Here is a 24,901-nt window from a genome sequence, read left to right on the forward strand (position 1 = left end):
GGAAAACTGGACAGCTACATTTAAAAAAAGTAAAATTAAAACATCCTTTAACACCATACGCAAAAATAAACTCAAAATGGTTAAAGATCTAAATGTAAGACCGGATACTGTAAAACTCTTAGAGGAAAATATAGGCAGAACACTCTTTGACATAAATTGCAGCAGTATCTTTTTCAATCCGTCTCCCAGAGTAATGGAAATAAAAAGAAACATAAACAAATAGGACCTGATTAAACTCAAAAGCATTTGCACAGCAAAGGAAACCATAAACAAAATGACAAGACAACCCACAGAATGGGAGAAAATATTTGCAAATGATGCAACTGACAAGGGATTAATCTCTAAAATATATAAACAGCTCATGTGATCTAAAAAACTAAAAATAAAAATAGAGCTACCATATGATCCTGCAATCCCATTCCTGGGCACATATCTGGAGAAAAACATGGTTTGAAAGGATACATGCACCCCAATGTTCATTACAGAACTGTTTACAATAGCCAAGACATAGAAGCAACCTAAATGTCCATCAACAGATGAATGGATAAAGAAGATGTGGTACATACATACAGCAGAATATTACTCAGCCATTAAAAAGAATGATATAATGCCATTTGCAGCAACATGGATAGATCTGGAGATTATCACACTAAGTGAAGTAAGACAGAGAAAGACAAATATCATATGATATCACTTATACGTGGAATCTAAAAAAAATGATACAGATGAACTTATTTACAAAACAGAAACAGACTCACAGAACGAACTTATGGTTACCAGGGGAAGAGCAGGATGGAGGGATAGATTGGGAGTTTGGAACTGACATGTACACACTGCTATATTTAAATAGATAATCAACAAAGACCTACTGTATAGCACAGGGAACTCTGCTCAGTATTCTCTAATAACCTAAATGGGAAAAGAACTTTTAAAAGAATAGATAAATGTATATGTATAATTGAATCACTTTGCTGTACAGCTGAAAGTAATACAACAATTTTAATCAACTATACTCCAACAAAAAATAAAAATTTTAAAAAACGCATATGTGACCTATAAGCACAGAGGCTGTAATACAACATGGAATAATAGAAAGTCAGGATGTATTTAACTGTGTATATTCTGCAGCACATCTACCACAAGTCCCTCAAGTAATAAATGGGAAAACCAGTTTATAATAAATAAGTATTGATCAGAGAGTTATTTTGTATAATCATATTTGATCACTATGCATTTTAAACAAGTATCCACCAGAATAAAGCAAAGAGAGCCAAAGTATTACTAATATGCCCTTTGCTGTTGCAGGTATGAAAGAAAACATAAAGCAAAAGCAAAAGTCAGCTGATTCTTTTATTAACGTATGCATTAATTGAAATGTAATGGCAAGTAGGATGCCAAAATGTTGACAAATATTTAAGGAACTTATTAGAACCTGTCTTGCTTAAATTTTATGATCTTTTTCCATAGTCAATTATGGAAATCTGTTAATTAAAAATAATTATCTGCTGGAGTTACAACTGGGAACCAAAGGAGAAGGTAATTTATCTGCTTTCCAAGAACATCAATTATTCATATAAATAAAGAAATATCAGACTTCTGATTCTTGGAATCATTTTAAATTTCATTAAACTACATTAATACCACCGAGATATATGGACTATCTCTACGGAAGTAGTTAATCCTCGTAGATTTTTGTATCTGAAGGCAACAAAACAAGAAAAAGAAAATAACAAAGATCTTTTTGGAAATTAAGAAAGCAATAAAGACAATGTTTATAAGCATATTACATGCAAAAACTCTTTTAGAATCCATAATCTTGAGGAAACTAAAATTCTGAGACATAAATCAAGTTGCCTAACATCATCCAGAACTTGACAACTGAGTCACCCCAAATTTCTGAAACCAAGTCCAGTCCAGTGAACATTTATTCATCTACAACTGAACAATTTTGGTGCTGTTTTCCCTCCTCTTCTTACCTAAATCTCTCACCCTTCACCCCATATGGGGACCTTCTATTATTCCTTCCAGTAAGTAGCTACTTCAGATGTCTTTAATGAAATAACTATTCACCCAAAACCTTAAGAAATACCTGGACCAAACACAGAAATAATCTGTCAGACTAAATCAGAGATTTCTGTACCCATGAACATATTATCAGGTTACTCTTGATGGATGTGAGAGGTGAAGAAGAAAGTGACTCTAGAGAATTAGTATTCATTTCTGGACCAAATAAAATGACAGAAAAAAATCAATCTGAATCTAGAGGATCTTAATGTAATTCTGACTTGTATAACAAAGGAAGTTACAAGTACCTACTAAGTTATTTTTGTGAATGTATGCACATTTGCTTCTTAATTAATTTGGATAGGGAGCCAAAATCTTATTTTTTTCTCCTCTGCTAGGATATATTATTACAAAAATTGATTTTTAAGATGCCGCTTTAGAATATACTTCAGCACCATGAACACTTTTGGAAATACTGCAGGATTTCTAGCTCATGCGTCTTTTGCCACTATGTTCAGCTACAGATGGATTTTAGACCACTGGATCAAACTGGATACATCTTTGTACTTATGATTAAAAAATGTGAAGGATGTTTCCATGAGTTTCTTAGCACCTTTATTGGGATAGGAAAAGACTTCTACATGGTCAAAGGCTTTTGACTGAAAAGTCCAGCTTGTGTTTTAGCTGGTCACAATCAAAAAGAACAGTAGCAACCATACCAGGGAATAAAGAGAATGTGATAGTACAAATCTTTTAGTTTAAACATATACAGAACTAAATGAAGATTCATTTGTAGGAATGAAAGCCAAACTTCCTGAGAAGAGTAGCAATACTTTTTAACTTTCAAAAATTATGATAATGCTTTATCCTGTTTATTTGGGGCTTTATGAAGATTCTCATGTAAATTTAGAGGTTGAGGTCTCACCTCCACAATTAATAACTATTTTCTATGGTCCCTACAGATTAAGCTTTGATTGTAGGAGGCAGTGTTCATAAGGAAGAAAATGGTTAGCTTTCTCCATGTTTATTGGGTGTAATCTTAGACCACAAAATATAGCTCCTATCTGAGGTTTGCAAAATGGAAGTACAAGTGGGCAGCCTCGGAATATTTGACCACAGGGACCCTTTGTCCTGTACCTCATATTTCATACTTCCAGTTCTTCTCACACATTTTGGGCAGAAACTATTTCCTCTCCTGCAGCAGCTCGGCCAATGGCTGTAGTAAATGGAAAGGAGGAAAGAGTGCCCACAGCAGTTCCTCACCCCATTCTGTGCAGTCTCTGAGGTCCCAGGCTCAGGGCCAATTTCCTGGCAGCATGTCCAGTTCTAAACCCTACTCACTCCCACCATGAAGTACTAATGTAAAAGAAGAAAGAGGAAAGTATCCTGCTGCATCCTAGAGATTTGACCAAGTGATTTCAGACTGGACGGTACAGATATTTTCTCAGAGAACTTTTCTAGCTTTAGGAAACCATGTTTGATGTTCCAGACTATGGATTTACAGGCTAATCACAAGGGAAGGTGGTCAGTGAAGAGAAAGAAATACAGTCAAGTTCAGATTTAGTGTTGGTCCAACTGCGGCCATCTAACAAGGTCTGAAACCACTGAAAACCGAGGATGGCAACAGTAATAACAAGTGATATTTCTTTTTATTATCTCTATTTCATATATGTATATATATAAAATGTTTCCAAACTTTTACTTGGATTTTTTGCATTTTTCTGCACATATGTTGTACATTTTTATGTAGTTATATTCCAATCATGACTTTTACGATTTTTCTGTTGTTTATGTAACATTTTCCTGCTTGAAAGTTATAAAAAGACTATGCTATATTTTCTTCTAGTTATTTTAGAGGTTTTAATTCATGTGAAAATTATTTTTTGAACTTATGTGTGGTTATGGTGTGCGGTACTTAACTAACTTTTAAGAAGCCAACTGTAAATTATTTATCAAAACATAATTTGTTGATAATCCGTTCTTTCCCACCTTAGCAAATGTCAGCATGGTACAGCCACTATGGAGAACAGTATGGAGGTTCCTTAAGAAACTAAACATAGAGCTATCATATGATCCAGCAATCCCACTCCTGGGCATATATCCAGAGGAAAAACATGGTTCAAAAGGATACATGCACCCCAATATTCACTGCAGCTCTGTTTATAATAGCCAAGATATGGAAGCAATCTAAATGTCCATCGACAGGTGAATGGATAAAGAAGATGTGGTACATGTATATAACGGAATATTACTCAGCCATTAAAAAGTTTTATATATAACTGAATCACTTTGCTGTACACCTGAAACTATCACAACATTGTTAACCAACTATCCTTCAATATAAAATAAAATTTTTTTAAAAAATAAAAAAACAAAATAAAATAAAATATGGCATTGCAAATGGTAAAAAAATAAATGTCAGCATAGACATATTTATACACACACACACACACACACACACACACACACTTACCCAAATGTATACCAAGATTTTTTTACATCCAAAGCATTCTTGATATGAATCGGACACAGATAGCCAAAAGCCAGAGATGCTTAGCAATGATTCCATTAAAGATAGAGCAGAGCAATACAAAATTGTCCAACAAGGAAAGACTTTCACATCTTATTGGTAGACCTGGTTAGCAAAACTAATAAGTCATAAGCCACATAGGTAGAAGTAGAATTTATGTTACTCCTCATAAATTTTTAGATTTAGATTTATCACTACTATTGTCCAAGGCTCAGAAGCATTAGGATCAAGTCTAACGTTATACCATTCCCCCAAAGGATGCAGTTATTGAGCTTCTGAGTGATATGTTTTTCCAAAAACCAACCAAGAAAATAAGAATTTGGAGCAAATAAAAAGCAAAACAATCTCAATGGTAAAATTGTAAAGTTATCATAAAAAGAGAAATTGAAAATATGGTATTAGAGACATGTAACTAAAGTAATACAGTAACCCCCCCCCAAAAAAGACAACTCACCAGTTTTAAATGATAACAAGGACAGAAGTTATCAGTCATTTTAGAGAATCAACATAAAGAAAGGGGTTTCATATTTATTAAGAATATATGTACTACATATTTAGGTCAAAACAAAAATAGCATGAAAGATACCAGGTGACTATGAAAATAATATATTTTACAGGTTTTTGACCAATGATGTGAAACAAACTAATTTTCAACTTTCATACATATCAAGCAACTACAAAGCCCTTCTGACATTGGATATGTTATCAAACAAGATGGTAAACTTAAAGTGAGTAGATACTACGACTATTCAAATTGCTAACACTGTGACTATTAAAACTTACAGATGATAAAATGCATTACTAAGTTGTGTTAGTATGCTGTGCTGATGGCACAAACTTGCCATCTTTTCTATTTCCTAAAAGAAAGTCATTAGATAGTTGCCTACCTACCTGCCATACCCTGCCCCTTCCTTGAAAAGAGAATCCTATTTTGTACCCAGATCCTAGGAATGAATTCTCATGGGCTATCATAAATGCCTCCCTCTCCACCAGACATTTACTTCTTCAGCCTTCCTTGTAGCTAGTGGTGACCAGTGTATCCAGTCCTGACAATTTCACACACAGGCTAGTCTTCTGAAGTCCTCCTGGGAAATTGTTTATAATAAGGTAGATAGACTCTAGAAGACAGTATCACCCTGTCTCTTTCTTCTTGCTTTGCAATTCTATATGGGTCTGTGATGTCTGGAGCCCAAAAGTCATCTTTTAATAAAGAGGCAACAAGCATAGGAATGAAAATCCAACATCCTGAGCTGTCAGAATATAAGGATGTAAAGAGACAGGATCTTGATGACATCTTTGAGCAATAAAAGTCTCTCTGTTCGAACGGACATATGGACATCAAGGGGGGAAAACTGCGGTGAGCTGGGGATGGTGGTGTGCTGAATTGGGCGATTGGGATTGACATGTATACACTGATGTGCATAAAATTGATGCCTAATAAGAACATGCAGTATAAAAAAACAAACAAAACAACTAATACTAAACTTTCATTGGGTTATTTGTATGGAAATATGTTAATATAAATGTTTCAGACACTACATGAAATTTCTAAAAATCTTATATGTTCTGGTATAATGTTATAAGTCATAATCCTAGTTATTACTTTAAAATGTATATCTCAGAAATAACTAATTTTCTTGTCAACTGCATTATTATGAACTTTCATCAAATCTTTAACTGTGGTCATTTTTAAGTCTTTTGTCATTTACAGACAGTTCTGGGTGGGTGTACTCTGATGCTTTTGCAAATATGTTCCTATAAAAGGGTTTCATCTTCAAGAAATTCATGGAAAAGACTCTGGCAAGTACAGGTTTCTGGTAACTGACTGTACTGCTGAACTGAATGAATAAGCATTTTCAGAACTCTAATGAAAAACTGATGAACTCATAAAAGTGCTAACAAAAGATCAAGATAAAAAAAATTAATTACATGGGACTGAGTGAACTGATGATGATGAGTATAATTTTTGTGACTTTCTGCCTGAATTAAAAAAAAAAAAAATCCCACAAGGACTCAGAGGCAAAGAACATACAAATCAATTTTCACTGCAAAGTAAAGGAGCTGTTACAGTGGAGGATTACTGGACTGAATGTCAATATTATGACATAGTATGAGTGTGTTTCATGTTTGGTAATTGCAATCATTGTTGCTTTTGTTGTAGTCATCCATGTACAATGCTTGGTGTCAGTCTATTTATCTCTTGTAAAAATAAAATACAGTGTGTGTGTGTGTAAAAAAAAAAATAAAAGTCTCTCCGTTCCTCATTAAGCAAGATGATAAAACCATAAATAGTTTACATCCTGATAAGTGATATCTGTTTACCTAAGTCTAATGCAAACATTGGATGAATGAGGAAGGAATGAAATTATGATGACACAAGTGTTGTCCAAGCATCCGGCTATTAAAGAAACCTGGCATCATATGATAGAAATTGTTAAGAAGAGAATTACTACCCACCAAACTAACCAGCAAACTTCTACCCTTAGATGTGTCAATCAACAACACATTTGAAGGAGGATGAGTGAGAAAAATAAACGTTACCTCCAAATTTTAAAGTGAGAGTTATAGATAAAGGACGAGACCTAAAATACTACTAAAGTTGGAGTGTGTTAAATGTCAGAGTTGAGTAAAACAAAAAAGAGTGATAGAACCATTTTTAAAATGGAATTAGAGATGTCCTTAATAATACCAGGACAATGTGGTGACTCTGGTGACCCAGGTCCTGAAACAGTGAATGTCAGCAATGAAGACAATTTGGATTGTTGCAGGGATGAAGGGTTTTCCAATTTTGGAATTATGATTTACCTAACTCTGAAAATAATGATCCTCTGGGATTTGAGGATAAAAATTAAAACCATTATAAGTACCACAGGCTGCAAACCATTTTGTCAATATGAAGTTTTTGAAATGCCACTTCCTAATAGAATCTCTTTTTTCCCCTGAATTTGGCTGTGTACTAACATTCAACACAATACTTTTCCCAAAGAATAAGAATGATATTGAAATTCATTTGAAAGGACCATTTTGCTGTATAACTTGTACTGTGGTTTGTTATTCAAGAATTTATTCATCTTTTTAAGAATTTTTTGGTTTGCTTGTTAGTTTTCAGTGTTCACTAAATTGCAAAACCATTATTTGCTTTTAATGTATGTCATAATTTCCAGCAGAATATGACTACACCTCCAGGTTTTATGATTTCCTATTGATTCCAGCATATAATACAATCTAATTAAATATACAAAATAATAGGTTTAATTATAAAGGGACACTTTAAAATCATTTTTAGTATATGCTTCTATGACAAAACTACTTAATATTTTCAAAAATAGTCATAAAATTAAGACATCTTGTATACTACTGCATTTTATACATCAAAAAATATGGCAAAATGTGATAACCATATTCATAGATACAAATACAGATATATAGATATTTTATACTGTTATGAAAATCTATTAATCCTGATAGGCTAATAGATTATTTTATTAGTATAATACAGATAGAATTATTGTTATTTTGTGGTTAAGAAACTGCCCATTATTTTTTCTGTTTTCTTGACTATTTTCTTCCAGATTGTCTATAGAATTAACTGGCCACTTCTATTCGTTTGAAATTTTATTGGAATTACATTTAATTTATAGATTAATTTAGGGAGAATTTACATCTTTACAATACCAAGGTTCATACTCACTTATTTCAAGTCCTCTTTGAAGACCTGAAAGTTTTATGAGTATGTCTTTATAAAGTTTTATGAATTTTGTTCTTTATATAGCACACATTCCTTGGAATTTTGCTGTTTTAATGCTGTTGCCAGTGGGTTGTTCTTTGTGCATTATTTTTTCTATTTAGTTACTGCTGTTATGTAGGAAAGTTATTGACAGTAATATATGTTTCTTGTAACTAACCACTTTAATTAGTGCTAATACGATTTTCATACTCTTGGATATTCAAAATAGACATTCAGATCACCCACAAATGCTATTCCAATATTATACCTGTTTTTTTTTCTTTTTCTTGTCTTTTCATATTGGCTAGGACATCCAGAATGTGGTAAACTATCAGCAAATAATGTAGAAATTGTGGCCTTTTACTTACCTTAAATAGGATCACCTTTAGTTTCTTAAGAATGAAAAACTAAAGGGATGATTTTGGATTAATAAATACTTACCAATTTAAGAAAGTGCCCTTATAGTTCTAGCTTTAATCTGTTTTGCTTTATCTTTTTTTTAAAAATCAGGCATGAGTTTTTAGTTTAATCAGTTCCATTTTGGTATCTGTTCAGAATAACTCCTTTTTCCTTAGTCAATTATGAGAGATTTAGATTTCCTAATATTGTACTCTCCTTGGATTCCAAGAATAAACACTACTAATATGGTATATTATTCTTCTAACACACTGCTGAATTTGATCTATTAGGATTCGTACATGTACCTTCATTCATAAGACAGAGTGGTCTATTTTTAATACTCTCATCACTAAGTCTGGGAATTGGGAATTTTGAATTATAGAAACTACTCCCAAAATTTTTCCTAAATATAGTATTGTGAGTTTAATTTGTCCAGCACACCCTAATCATATACCTAATGCTAGATATATTTTGAGTGTGTATGTGCATTCAGGTATGTAAAGAGAACACTGAACTGTGGCAACAGGACAAGAGTCCTTTCATATTTATCATTGTAAGTAAAAGTTGTATAAAAAGTAAATATTCCTTGTATTAGTATTTTAATTAATATTAATATTTTGCATTAATATTTTATTACTTTCCCCTGAAAGCTGTTGTGAGGGTATCCAGAATAAATCATTTTAAATGACAAGGTTTGGGTCCAGCAACCACATTAATACCCTCCTAGGGAAACATATATTCATTATGATTCAGAAATAATTTCAATAATAACTCTATTAAATTACTCCTCAACTCTAGTTACAACTGTTCTGGCTAACTATAATTATCTTCAGCACATTGAAAGGTTTTTCTCAGTTAGCTGAAAGGCTGTCAGATAATTAATTTAATTCAATAACATAAACTTCTTAGAATGCTTACTGGATATAAAGAACAATGTTAATATGTACGGGGTTATAATTTGCTAGTTTCTAAGGTAGTTCAACCTGTGGGTGGGGCAGAATTAGATTTTATAAGAGCTAAAGCTTATATAATTACGAAGCCTTCTTTTACAAAAACTATTAAAAAATCTTATTTTCTCAGGTTAAAAAGACATTTTTTCCATGAGAAGATATTTCTATTGCCCTTCCTAAGATTTTAGAAGGGTCTTATGTGGTGAAAGGCCCTGCAAATTAAATGTCATTGGTTTCTCTCTAAATAAACCTCTGCTTATAGGGAAATTAAAGAATATTTTTCTACAGATAAGTTGATGACTTTTTTTTTTTTTTTAGCTCTGTTGCATAATTTTATTTTATAGCTTTTGGGGGGGGATACATTTCTTTATTTAAAAATTTTCTTACAATGAGTATATATTGTTTTTCCACAACCAATAATGCTTTAAAATACATATTTTATCCCTTTAATTAGTAACGTACTTGCCAAACTCCTGAAAAATCTCTTCCTTTCTTTTTTAAAATTTTTATTGGAGTAAAGTTGATTTAAAATGTTGAGTAATGAAAATAAAAGCAAAAATAAACAAATTGGACCTAATTAAACATGAAAGCTTTTGCACAGCAAAGGAAACCATAAACAAAATTAAAAGACAACCCACAGAATATGAGAAAATATTTGCAAATGAAGTGACTGACAAGAGATTAATCTCCAAGATATACAAACAGCACATGCAGCTCATTATCAAAAAAACAAACAACCCAATCAAAAAATGGGCAGAAGATCTAAACAGACAGTTCTCCAAAGAAGACAGACAGATGGCCAAGAGGCCCATGAAAAGATGCTCACCGTCACTAATTATTGGAGAAATGCGAATAAAACTACAATGAAATATCACCTCACACCAGTCAGAATGGCCATCATCAAAAAAAATCTACTAAAAATAAATGCTGGAGAGGGTGTGGAGAAAAATAAACCCTCCTACACTGTTGGTGGAAATGTAAATTGGTACAACCATTATGGAGAACAGTATGGAGGTTCCCTAAAAAACTAAAAATAGAGCTACCATATATCCTGCAATCCCATTCCTGGGCATACATTTGGAGAAAACCGTAATTCAAAAAGATACATGTACCCCAATGTTCATTGCGGCACTATTTACAATAGCCAGGACATGGAAGTAACTTAAATGTCCATTGACAGAGGAATGAATAAAGAAGATGTGGTACATATATACGATGGATTATTACTCAGCCATAAAAAAGAATGAAATAATGTCATTTGCAGCAACATGGAGGGACCTAGAGACTGTCATACTGAGTGAAGCAAGTCAGACAGAGAAAGACAAATATCCTATGATATTGCTTATATGTGGAATCTTAAAAAATGGTGCAAATGAACTTATTTACAAAACAGAAATAGAGTCACAGATGTAGAAGACATTTTTGAGGTAGGAATCTATAATCATCACAACAAGCCCTCCTCCAGTTAACTAAGAGAATTCCAAAAGTCCAAAATAAGAGTAGAATATGTTTACTTAGCTAGGCTAGTCTGATGTCCAAATGAATTTTCCCCACATGAAAGTTTTGTCAAGTGTTATTAAAGCTTCCAACGTTTAAAAAGAAATGCAGATTCATCTTGAAATCCAAGGTATTTCATATTGTATATATCAAACTTTAGATTCCAGAACCAAAGATCCATCAGACAGGCTGGGTTCCATAATTGCCTATTAACTTGTGATGTTTATTTAGCACCACCATCCTTACTTCTCACCTCCATCTTCTTCCTTTCTCCAAATTCTGACTTAAGCAAAATAGATTCTTCAAACTACAGATTGAGTCCCACTTTCCCTAACCAAGTCATACCCATGTTTATCCAAAGTTGTTTTTAAATGTCTGTGGTGTTCCATGAGTCATTAATATAGAATGATGCACATAAAGAATGTTCATACTCCCATTATAATGAGTAAACAAATGGACAACTTCTCTCTTCTGGAGTGAAAAGAACTGGTGTTAAATACGTCTTTTTGCAATCTTGAGAACGAAAAATGGAGCTGGAGGAATCAGGCTCCCTGACGTCAGACTATATTACAAAGCTACAGTAATCAAGGCAGTGTGGTAACTGGCACAAAAACAGAAATTTAGATCAATGGAACAGGATAGAAAGCCCAGAGATAAACCCACGCACATATGGTCACCTTATCTTTGATAAAGGAGGCAAGCATATACAGTGGAGAAAAGACAGCCTCTTCAATAAGTGGTGCTGGGAAAATTGGACAGGTACATGTAAAAGTATGAAATTAGAACACTCCCTGACACCATACACAAAAATAAACTCAAAATGGATTAAAGACCTAAGTGTAAGGCCAGACACTATCAAACTCTTAGAGGAAAACAAAGGCAGAACACTCTATGACATAAATCACAGCAAGATCCTTTTTGACCCAGCTCCTAGAGGAATGGAAATAAGAACACAAATAAACAAATGGGACCTAATGAAACTTAAAAGCTTTTGCACAGCAAAGGAAACCATAAACAAGACGAAAAGACAACCCTCAGAATGGGAGAAAATATTTGCAAATGAAGCAACTGACAAAGGATTAATCTCCAAGATTTACAAGCAGCTCATGCAGCTCAATAACAAAAAAACAAACAAACCAATCCAAAAATGGGCAGAAGATCTAAATAGACATTTCTCCAAAGAAGATCTACAGATTGCCAACAGACACATGAAAGAATGCTCAACATCATTAATCATTAGAGAAATGCAAATCAAAACTACAATGAGATATCATCTCACACTGGTCAGAATGGCCATCATCAAAAAATCTAGAAACAATAAATGCTGGAGAGGGTGTGGAGAAAAGGAACACTGTTGCACTGTTGGTGGGAATGTAAATTGATACAGCCACTATGGAGAACAGTACGGAGGTTCCTTAAAAAACTAAAAATAGAACTACCATACGACCTAGCAATCCCACTACTGGGCATATACCCTGAGAAAACCATAATTCAAAAAGAGTCACATACCAAAATGTTCATTGCAGCTCTATTTACAATAGCCAGGACATGGAAGCAACCTAAGTGTCCATCGTCGGATGAATGGATAAAGAAGATGTGGCACATATATACAATGGAATATTACTCAGCCATAAAAAGAAATGAAATGGAGGTATTTGTAGTGAGGTGGATGGAGTTAGAGTCTGTCATACAGAGTGAAGTAAGTCAGAAAGAGAAAAACAAATACAGTATGCTAACACATATATATGGAATCTAAGGGAAAATAAAGGTCATGAAGAACCTAGTGGCAAGACGGGAATAAAGACACAGACCTACTAGAGAATGGACTTGAGGATAGGGGGAGGGGAGGGGTAAGATGTGACAGGGTGAGAGAGTGGCATAGACATATATACACTACCAAATGTAAAATAGATAGGTAGTGGGAAGCAGCCGCATAGCACAGGGAGATCAGCTCGGTGCTTTGTGACCACCTAGAGGGGTGGGATAGGGAGGGTGGGAGGGAGGGAGATGCAAGAGGGAAGAGATATGGAAACATATGTATATGTATAACTGATTCACTTTGTTATAAAGCAGAAACTAACACACCATTGTAATGCAATTATACTCCAATAAAGATGTTTAAAAAAAATACGTCTTTTTAAATAATGAGAATAAATGAAGCACTTACATATACAATGTATAACAATGGTGTTTAATAACAATTTTGAATTGAAAATGTCATCTCGTAATAAAATCTTATTAGAGTGTCCATTTCCTTTCCTTCATCCATTCATGTATTCAGCACTTGCTTACTGAGTGCTTACTCTGAGCAAGGCAATGTGTTAGGTAATGTAATGATGCACTAAAGACTAAAATATGTATATTCCCTGACCTAAAGAGAATGAAATTTGGTAAAATAAGCTTTGCTCAGATTGCAAGTTTCTTCACACTATCCACTCTCCCCTTCTTCCTTAGTAATATGAATCACTATTTTGAGCTTGGCTCATTGACACTTAGCTAAAAACAAACAAAAACTCCCCCTTGTGTGGCCATTTGATTATAGCCAATAAGTTTACAGCCAGAAAGCTACATGATACTTTGTATTAAGAAGACTTAGTAGAAAATGGATATTATTCTTCTTCCCTTCTACACACTCAGCAGAAAAAAGTGAACCTGCCTGAGAACTTCTTAAACCCTCAAATCATCCTTAGACTGCCTATTTCTGGATTTATTTTATGTAGGAGAGAAGTAAAATTTTATTTTGTTTTATGTAATGTATTTTTTAGTACATGTAGCCAAATCTACTCCTAAACAAAGAACTATATAACTATTGTTAAAAATACAAGCTACAATTTGGTAGATTAGAGAGGTACAAAAGAAAGTTGGAAAGAACCTGGGCCTTCAGTGTTGTTTTTGAGCCACTAAATTAACCAACCCTAAACCCTGTATCCCTTGTAAGGAAGTATGAGTTGAACAGATGGCTTATGATCCACTCACCCCCTTTACTGGAAGGCATCTTTGGGAGAAAAAATAAGGCATGTGACCCAGGTTAATCTCTTTGTCAATGGGATCTTCAGATAAATAGACTAGTTACATTTACTAGGAGGAAGAGACTTTATCTAGAGTGCTCTTAGGACAGCCCTGGCTAAAGGATTACTATAAATAAACCTGAAATCTATAGATTGATGAGGCATGGCACCCTGGAGGAAGTTATGTAACATTTACAACTCTCCAGAAGAATAAAACAAAGATATTTAAAAGCCATCTTGATTTGGGTCTTCTGTGACTTGCAGCTTAAACCTTCCTAAAAATACAAATCTTTACCAAATGAATTGATATCAAAAGCTACATTTATTGGATATTCTCATTAAGTTGCATAACAACCTTTCTTAAGTGCCTGAACACCATTACATTTTAGAAAAATATAATTTCATTTGAAAGACTTGCAGAATTTCTGATAATTTTTACATGATAATGAAATTAATAACTATGTTGATCACATAAAGACAGTCAAAACTGCATTAAGAGTCAAAGGAAAACAGGAATTCTTGGTAATATATCTCTTCACTGAACAATCAGGCAAAGATGTTCCAAACAAAAGATCAAGAAAAATCTTCAGAAACAAACACTAATGAGACAGCACTATATGATTTACCTGACAGAGAACTGAGAATAACTTTCATAAAGATGCTCACCAAGGTCAGGAAAACAATGCATGAACTAAGGACTTGAAAAGATGTACAAACGGTCAACAGGTAAACCAAAAAAATGTTCAATGTCAGGAATCATCAAGGAAATGCAAATCAAAACCACAATGAGATACTACCTCACACCTGTCAGGATGGCCATTATCCAAAAAAAATAAATACAGCAAGTATTCACTAAGATGGTGAGAAACTGGAACCCTTGCACATTGCTGGTGGAAATGCAACATAATGCAGGTACTACGTAAAACAGTTTGAAAGTTCCTCAAAAAGATAAAAATAGAATTACCATGTGATCCAGCAATCCCACTTGCGGCTATATATATCCAAAGGGGAGGATTTCAAAGCAATATTAGCTCTTATGTTCAGTGCAGCACTGCTCACAATAACCAAGAGATAGAAACAACCTAAATGTCCATCAAGAGATGAGTGAACAAAGAAAATGTGGTATATTCCTGCAATGAAATACTATTCAGCCTTAAAAGTGAAGGAAGTTTTGCCATATGTAACAACACATATGAACCTTGGGGACATTACATGAAGCAAAGTAGGTCAGTCACAGAAAGACAAATACTGCATGATTTCACTTACATGAGGTACCTAAAATAGTCATATTCATAAAATCAAAGAGTGAAATTGTGGTTTCCAGGAGGCAAGGGAAAGGAGAAATGGGGAGTTACCAATCAACAGGCATAAAGTTTCAGTCAAGCAAGGTGAATAAGCTCCAGAGATCTGGTGTACAGCACTGTACCTATAGTCAACAATAACACATTGTACACGTAAAATTTTAAGAAGATAGGTCTCATGTTAAGTGCTTTCCCCACAATAAAATAAAATAAATTTAAAAAGAAGAAAAAGACAAATAGGTAAGATACATTTGTTTAACGGCCTTACGTATATATAATATAATCTGTACTATACTTTTAGATTTATCAACACACAGAATTGTGAATCATAAGGATTGCCTGAATTCTATGGCTAACGTGTACATGGATTATTAAAGGAGTTAAATACTTTACATGTATAAAAACAAAACCTTATTACTGAATATTTTTATGAATAACCTTCACCAAGGTAAGAGGTATACTGAAGATTTAATAGAGTATCATTAAAAGTTTCAATTGGTTCTAAGATTCCAATTAACTTTCATTTACTTTTTAAAAAGGAAATATTACTCTGTGCTAATGTATTTTCCTAAGTTAAAATGAATCAAAATGAAACATACAAGGTTATTTTACAACCATGACACGTATTTCATTCACTACCGTCATTGTAGAACCAGCTTAAGAAAATAATTCTCAACAAAATGATAGGAAAAATGTCATATTTACTTATTCCATTCATAGACGACAGTGAATGGAAAAATACTTGGCTCCCACCCGTCTTCACATCATACTATAACACTGGGATAAATTACTACAAATTCAGACAAATTTAACAACACTACAACCTTCTAGCAAACTTAACTATAAACCATATTGAAAATATGTTTTTCATTCATTACAAAAAGTTACCATAGGAACTTGGCAGTAAGCAAAGAGATGGGCGATGATGGTAGAGTGAAGAGGTGAAGTAAAAGAACCAAAGCAATTATCTTCAAATATCTGAAGGGCTTGCATGTGGGAAATGGAATAGACTTTTTGTGATTGCTTCTGGGAGGCAAAATTCAAGCAAAAGTTTGGAAAATGGGGAAGACAGATTTCATTATAATATAAGGAAGAATCTTTCACAGTGTTCGAAAGTGGAATGACCTGCTTTGGGAAATAGGGAGTTCCATATCTCTGCTGGCTGTGCGTTATTTGCAAATGGTCTAGAAGAGATTTGTGCACTGGATGAGAACTACATGACTGACAAGATTTTTACTATTCTGTGATATTTTGGGTTCTGCCATTCATTGTCTACTTCTTATACGAGACACACTAAATCAGTGTCTGCTGGTTTCTCACCAAATAGACCATTTTCAAATTTTATTTTCACAGCACAGATTTCAGATAGTTAAGTCTTGTTAAAAACTATTGTTTTATCACTATGAAAACCAAAGTAGGAACACAGAAGATAGCACTTCAAATATAGTGTACAACACAAAGCTGGGTTTCCCTCTTTGTACTGATATATATATATCTCATCTGCTGTAAAGACTAACTGGCTGGATACATAAAGGTCTGTAACAAGTAGGAAAAGCCTTTTCCTCTGATGAGGACAACATTTTACCACCTTGTTTACAGCGAAATTTATAGGCTATGTTTTCTCAAAATATAGTGTCAGAAGTGGTTTAATAATACAGATTCCTGGACTCCACTTTTAGGATTTTCGATCCAAAGTTCTATAACAAGTCCCAGGAATTTATGTTGGAAATAAAGACCCACGTAACACAGAGTCTAAAATGCTTTTGTAAGAATCGCTGTAGGACAAAGACTGTCAGAGAGAATTTCTCAGTCATCTTTTTTTCACATTCTTCAACATGCAAATGGACAGTGTTTTTTTAAATTTCACTCAAAAGGTCAAATAACCTAGTTAGCACAGCACAATGAGGTAGTTATTAGTGCAGACTCTGAAGCCAAACTGCCTATGTTAAGTCTCACGTACCATTTACTAACTCAATTTCCTTGGACAAATAAATGCTTAGTGCCTCAGTTTTCTCATCTATCAAATGGGGATAATATGAATATCTACAATGTAGTCTTGTTGTAATGATTAATAAGTTAGGTGATGCATGTTACATGCCTAGAATAGTGCCTGACACATAGTAAGTGTTAATATTAATTACTATTATCCTCTGTTACCCATCAGGACAAAATCTGTCTCAAAATCATAATTTCAACAGAGATCAGGCAAAAATTCTGTGTTTAATTAATTTTTATCACCTTCCCTCATAGTTTTCCAGTTCAAAATTGTCTTTTCTAGGTATATGCTGCAAAGCCTTTTTTCCGATAACGATTTACTTAGGCACCTGAGTATATTCAAACCTGCCTACAGCTCAGCACCACTGAGAGGTGTATTAGTCAGCTCAGGCTGCCATAACAAAGTACCATAGACTGGAGGTCTTAACCAACAGAAATTTATTTTCTCACTGTTTTGGAGGCCGGGATGTCTAAGATTAAGGTGCTGTCTGATTGTGTATATGGTGAGGGCTCTCTTCCTGGCTTTGGGATGGCTGTCTTCTCACTGTGCCCTACACAGTGGAGAGTGAGCTCTCTGATGTCTTTCTTACAAGAACACTAATTCCATCATATCAGGGCCCCACCGCCATGACCTCATTTAATTACCTCCTTGTAGGCTCTGCCTCCACATACAGTTACATTTGGGGGTTATGGTTTCAAACATATGAATTTTGAGGCTTGAGGGGCAGAGTTCAGTCCACAGCAGTAGGTGCATAGGATGGTCCTCCACGAAGGCAGTGCTACAGGTCAGACACTTTGAGTTTCAACCAGATCCTAAATGCATAGTTGGTATTTATAAGCATATATAGAAATTCCTATTCAACACAAAACACCAAAACTCAACACTTCCATCAGTGGCCAGAGCCCTCACTCTAGAATTAATAGACATCTGACTCTATGAAAAGTGTGTCTGACAAAAAACCTTAGAATGAAAAAGGTACATGCTAAGTAGCCATCTATTCATCTAAATGCTTCAGGTTCTGCTCCTACATCAAATAAGATCACCAGGAAATTATCTTCATGGAAATTATTACTTTAGTTTCCTATAACATTGCCTTCACAAAACTATGATTTAAGAGTTTCTTTATATTAAGGGCTTTATATAAAAATGGTCTATAAGAACACTGCTTGATTCATTCATGTAAAGGCTATTGTTACCATTCTTAAGTGTTTTTCAGTTTTTCATTTATATCTTTATATGTAAATAAAATAGGATTCCCCAGGATACAAAGTGTACATAGGTATAAGTGTTAGAAAAAAACCCTTCCTCACTGAGGGTCTCTCTCATTATAACAATATTAATTACATTAGCAACCATAACATCTATTAACATTTATTGGACCTTTACTATTCATGAGGCACTATGTCAAGTGTGTATGTTTCCATAGTTTTTTCTCACAAAAAGTCCCATGATATGAATAGTATTTTTATCTTAATTATCAGGTAAAGAAATCAAGTCAGCAAGATTAAATAATTTGACCTAGGATTTTGAGATGCAAAATACAAATCTGTGTGACTCCAGAATTGGTTCTTTCAGTCTAAATGAAAATTTGACTTACTTGAAGGGTAAAATTATGAGGAAAAAGAATTATTTTCAATTAAATAAAGAAGCACTCCAGGTTCTTTGTGTCACTTTCCAAAAAGATGGACCTATCCTCTCCAGTAATCACGCTGACAAGGCCTGCACAGATGACACTACTTTTGAAGCCATCTGTTTTCAGTGGTCTGATAGAAGTGGTGATCATTATCAATGATCAGGCATACGGGACAACCCAGACAAAGTCATTTCCCATGTGTGGGAAAATCAATCAGTGATGCTACAAAGAATCAAGTTATAATGAATCACATCAAGAAAAATTTTAAGCCCTATCATTTGGTGAAATATTTGACTATGCATGTGTATAGTCATGTAAAGTAATGGCTTTTCATGGTAGTGACTGATACAGGAAGGCCAAAAATCCTCTATGAACATGAAGAAGAGACCAAAAGCTTATGTCCAGTAGAGGTACCTTCTCTGATTCTGGCAGAGATGAAGAAAATTGCAGAATTTTCTCACACTCTTGAGACATCTTTAGCAAAACAATCATCGGATAATCAACTTACTTTAAACATTCCCCACAAGAAATCACAATGATGCTTTAAGTATTGAGAGTTTCAAAATACTCAGAATTATTAATGAGGCAAATGCCACTAGCATTATTTATGGCTTGTACAAGAAGCTAATGTCAAAGAAAATGTATTGACTTTTGACTGTAGAGGAAACAACTTTGATACGTCCCTCCTCTTTACTGCAGATCAAATCTTTAAAGGTATTCCACAGCTAGAAACATCACTTTTCCCACTTGGGTTGAGAAAACATTGATAAAATACTGTTTAACTATTTGATTGCTAAGTTCAAGTATAAGCATAAGAAAAACATCAGGGAAAGCATCCATGGGATAGGGAGGGTGGGAGGGAGACGCAAGAGGAAAGGGATATGAGGATATATGTATACATATAGCTGACTCACTTTGTTATACAGCAGAAACTAACACAACATTGTAAAGCAATTATACTCCAGTAAAGATGCTAAAAAATAAATAAAGTCTTCAGGAGAAGATAAGAAACTTCAAAGAAAGATCAACAATGAGCAAATAAATGCACTGAAATCATCAACTGGCTGGAAAAAAAAAATCAGACTGTTGAGAAGGAAAAAATATTCGAGTGTCCACAGAAACATGAAACCCTATCATTGTGAGGTTTTACCAGAGATCAGGGATCATGGCCAGAGGGAGGCCAAGAGGCTTCTAGGAGGAAAGATTCTCCACATGGAGGATAATCTTCTGGACCCATCACTGAAGAAAGCAGTCTTCTTTCTGTCTTCTTTCAGAAAGAACTAATTCTACACAGCTAGGCCAAAAAACTGAAGGCCCCCAATTTTTATATGAATCTGTTTAGTGGCAGGTTAAAAATCATATGTTGAGCTGCTATACAGGAAGACTTCTGACCATTCTGAATACTTTAAAAAGTGTGAAAAGCAAGAGAAGCAATACCTCTTCACTTTATCAATACTATAAACATGGGAGAAATACAATTTATCTGCTAATGACTAAAAATTTGTTTAAAATTGGCACTAATGAAAAATAAACATAATCTTCTTGAAAAGTGGGCAAAGGTCAAGCAAATTGCACTTCGAAATGATAAGTTCCAATCTATTATTTAAACCAAAACTATATATTGGAAGTAATTTTAAAATAGCAAGCAAGTTTTTGAGAATGAAATTAATATCTGCTACTAAAGTCTTACTATTTAAAATTATCTTCAAGCATAATTTATCCCAAATCAGTGAATTACAGTTCTAAGGAAAGGCAATATCTTGCCTCCTTCCACACTTTCAAATAATCTTGCTATCATGTTTGAAATTCAGTGATTTGTTTAACTACATTATAACCCCACTATCATCATCGCCCACCTACTGTGTGCTAAATAATATGGTAGATACTGGGTTAATACAAATATAATTCAGACATGATTCTCCAATCTCAATTATCTCATAACTTAATGGAAGTGAGAGTCATACACATAAGAGACTATAATAACATAATAGACTACATGATATTCATAAAGAAGAGTTCTAGTTAACCTTAAAGGACACGTTTGAATTAATTTTGTCCCTATAGTGCCCTTTTCAAAACAAAAGTATTTATTTCCTACTATTGTCCCCCCATAAACAATAGTAGGAAAATGACCTTTAGTCTTGAGACACAAGACAGGTACATTCTGATGGAGTATAAGATGCGAGATGCGAAGAATGTACTATAATATCTGAGTGATTAAAGAGAAATGCTCTTGGGGCTTCCCTGGTGGCGCAGTGGTTGAGAGTCTGCCTGCTAATGCAGGGGACACGGGTTCGAGCCCTGGTCTGGGAAGATCCCACATGCCACGGAGCAGCTGGGCCCGTGAGCCACAATTGCTGAGCCTGCGCGTCTGGAGCCTGTGCCCCGCGACGGGAGGGGCCGCGATAGAGAAAGGCCCGCGCACCGCGATGAAGAGCGGTCCCCGCACCGCGATGAAGAGTGGCCCCCGCTTGCCGCAACTGGAGAAAGCCCTCGCACGAACCGAAGACCCAACACAGCCAAAAATAAATAAATAAATAAATAAATAAATAAAATCAAGTAAAACTTTAAAAAAAAAAAAAAAAAAAAAGAGAAATGCTCTTGGGTTGTGGGGAGAACAAGAGAAACAGTAGATGAAAATGGAGACGATGGATGAGAAGGCCTTATGGGGAAAAGAATAAAACAAACTTTATATACATTCCATAAGTTTTCCTAAGGTCATCTCTTGTTTCCAAAGAATATAATTTGAATCATACATCAACCAACTCTAGTTTACATTTCAGTTGTTTTTAAATTATTGATCAAAAATTTCCATGTTATAAAATAGACTTCCCAAATTTGTAGGAAATCCTAGTGAATTTAAAATTACCTCCCACTTCAAAATGTTAACTTTTTGTAAAATGCTTATTATTATATACAGACAGGGACATCTTAAAAATATTTCTCATCAAGTTGAAAAATAATTTACTTACAATTATCTGACATTTTTGAAGAGAAATATTCCAAAAGACCTAAAATACTTGTTTCCCTCAATTCTGGCATTTCTTCTGATTTGTCCATGGGTAAAATATCTTTTTGTGAGCTTCTACAGTCGCAGAAACCAATTAAAGCAGTTTTTCGCAAATCAGAATTGGCCGCATACAAGCAGATTTCTGCAAGAATTGTTATGTATATGTAGACTACATTCCAGGCCCAGGAAAAATCATCGACCTTGCAGTTTTCTTCCTAAAATGAGAAAATAGCTATTAGACAATCAAAGTACGCTCTGCCATAATGAAGAACTATATACCGTACTTATAAGAAATGTCTCCAAATTTTATAGAGTTGTTAAAAGACCATAATCAACTAATATTTCTAAAATGCACTCATTAAAAACAAGCTTTCCATGGGTAGATTGCATAAAACCAATTAGAATAGCTAAAAAGTATATACAGAACATCAACTTTTCAATTTCCTTAGTAGTCAATGGAACATAAATTAACCCAATGAGATACTATTTTCCATTTTATATTGCAAAAGAATCTTTTTTTTATATAGCTCAATTCTTGTGTGTGCACTCTTATACATTTTTTCATAGGAAAGCAAGAAAGTTATGTCTTCTGGAGAGGAATCTGGACAGCCATCCTGAGAACGTTAAAAGAAAGTTCATAGTCTATCACTCAGTAATTTAATTCTATAAACCTATTCTAAAGAAATAGTCATAAATGCAGATAAAGATTTTTGGATGAGAATACCAGTTCAACATTATTTGTAATTAACTGTGAATTAGAAATAAGCTCAAAGCTCAACAACAGAGAAATGGTTATCTCATCCTCACTAAAATGTAAATTTAATAATATGTAATGACAACAAAAAATTTTTAAATAGGAAACTAAACCATATATGACTATATGATCTGAAGTTTGTTAATAAAATTAAAAATCCCTCTTGTGTGAGTGCATGTCTGCATGTGAGTATAATCTATTTCTGGATCTCTGTCTACATCTATATCTATTTATACTGGGATATATGGTAAATATGCATTTACCTTTACATTTCATTAAAATTATTATTACAAAGTCATGCTCATTATAAATCCTAAATGATATACAGTTAAAATAGTGACAAAAGTAAAATTTGTTTCAATTTAGGTCTTTTTGCACACCTAAATTAACAATATACTGTTACCTGATTCTGAACAGACATAATGCTTAAAAGAAAATCTCTCATTAGGTCCATGAAAGCTTTCAAACAGGCTATGTGTAATTTGGCAGCCTCCCCAAGGACCAACAAAGCCAGTGCTGAATCCAACCTGGAAATTTTATGAACAAAACAACAAAGACTTTCATTTAAAATAATAATAAATAATTTTTTAATGAAAAAGGTAATAGGCCAGAAGAAATGACTATCCTGGATTTCTAGATACATTTATTTTCAACAAAGACTAGTATTGTTTGCCACTAGTTATGATAAAAGCTTATAGGAAAGGGCCACATCGGGCAAGATGTTGAGTTCACAGTAGTGTTCTGACAAAACTCAGAGAGTAATAAATATTACAAATGATCACATTTCTTCACAGGTCCTGTATAACAAGCAATCAAGGCCTCTGGTTCTAGAGTGTCCCCCAAATCTCACAATAGGTTTTGATTTAACCTTTTACAACTGATTCCAAGGGGTGAATTTCAAGAGAGTGTTTTCTTCTCAAAAGAGAGAATAAAAAAATGGTCTTCCTAAATACTCTAAAAGTTCAGTGTTATTTGATTTTTACAAAAAGTGCAATTTCTCAGAATAAAATTTATATTTCACATTAAATGGAAAACTGTCAAGATTCAAAATATTATATAACTGGGAAATCATATAAGAATTTGTTAGCCATAAGTGTACATATATTCTAACAGTTTCAGGAAATTATACATTTAATGCTATTGTTACCCAACTGAAAGAGACATAGTTTGAAAGAGAGCTAATAATAATGCAAATATAAAATTGCCTCTGCCTAGAGCTACATATTGCCTTGATTTATAAGCCATTAATCAGTTAAAAAGTTAATATATTCTACAATTGTATTTGAATTTCACAACTGTGATATTTCAAGTGAGTAAAGTTCATGATCATTTTCAAAAGGAAACACCTCTAACCACAGAAATAAAGACAATTCTTTACATTTGAATGGAGCTTTACAGATCTCAATGTGCTTTCACACAAATACCTCCTTTGATCTGAACCACAATTTTTGACACATTTAAGAACTTTTTAAAATCTTTTTTTTAAATATTAGAAAATTGAGACTTAAATAGATCTGGGAGATTTGTCCAAGTTCATGTTTTAAGCTAGGTTAATTAATAACTGAAGTCTTCTCCCACCTATGGGTATTTCCTATTTTTCAATTTTGCTTTTCTAAGCCATTATCTAAGTACATTAATATTTAACCTTAGTATTACAATGTTGCCTATTGCCCACCTAATATCATTTGTCTCCTTCCTTTGAAACTAAACCTCAATTTTGTTCAAAATGGCAGAGCGCTCAGTTAATGTTGCTTCCTCAAGATGGAAACATTCTACATCTGGACTGGGAGAGTGATTACACAGGTGTACGCATTTGTCAAAGTTCATAGATCTGTATACATAAAACGTTTGAATTTTATTATATGTAAATTATACCACAAGAAACTTAATTTTAAAAAATGACTCCCCGGACTCCTTTGGAATGGCCTTACATTCAGATTTGGTCAATGAGATACAAATGAAAGTATATTATGAAAGCCTTCCATATAAGCTATTATTTTTAAATTTAAATAGCAGGTGCTTTTTTCTCCTTTGCTCATCCTTTTCCTCCTGCTTGAAATTCATCCATGATACCAGAAGGTAGAGCAGCCAA

At 33.9% G+C, this 24,901-nt stretch overlaps 1 protein-coding gene across 1 annotated transcript in view; it reads right to left on the minus strand.

Annotated features, from left to right (window-relative positions):
• TMEM232 (transmembrane protein 232) overlaps positions 1–24,901 on the minus strand; it is a 255,860-nt gene that overhangs the window by 170,993 nt on the left and 59,966 nt on the right. The window contains 2 exon segments of the mRNA XM_057538694.1: positions 22,018–22,270; positions 23,213–23,336. Of these exon segments, the coding sequence (XP_057394677.1) occupies positions 22,018–22,270; positions 23,213–23,336 (377 nt within the window).

The sequence above is a fragment of the Balaenoptera acutorostrata genome, chromosome 2 (genome assembly GCF_949987535.1).
Source record: "Balaenoptera acutorostrata chromosome 2, mBalAcu1.1, whole genome shotgun sequence".
NCBI lineage: Eukaryota > Metazoa > Chordata > Mammalia > Artiodactyla > Balaenopteridae > Balaenoptera > Balaenoptera acutorostrata.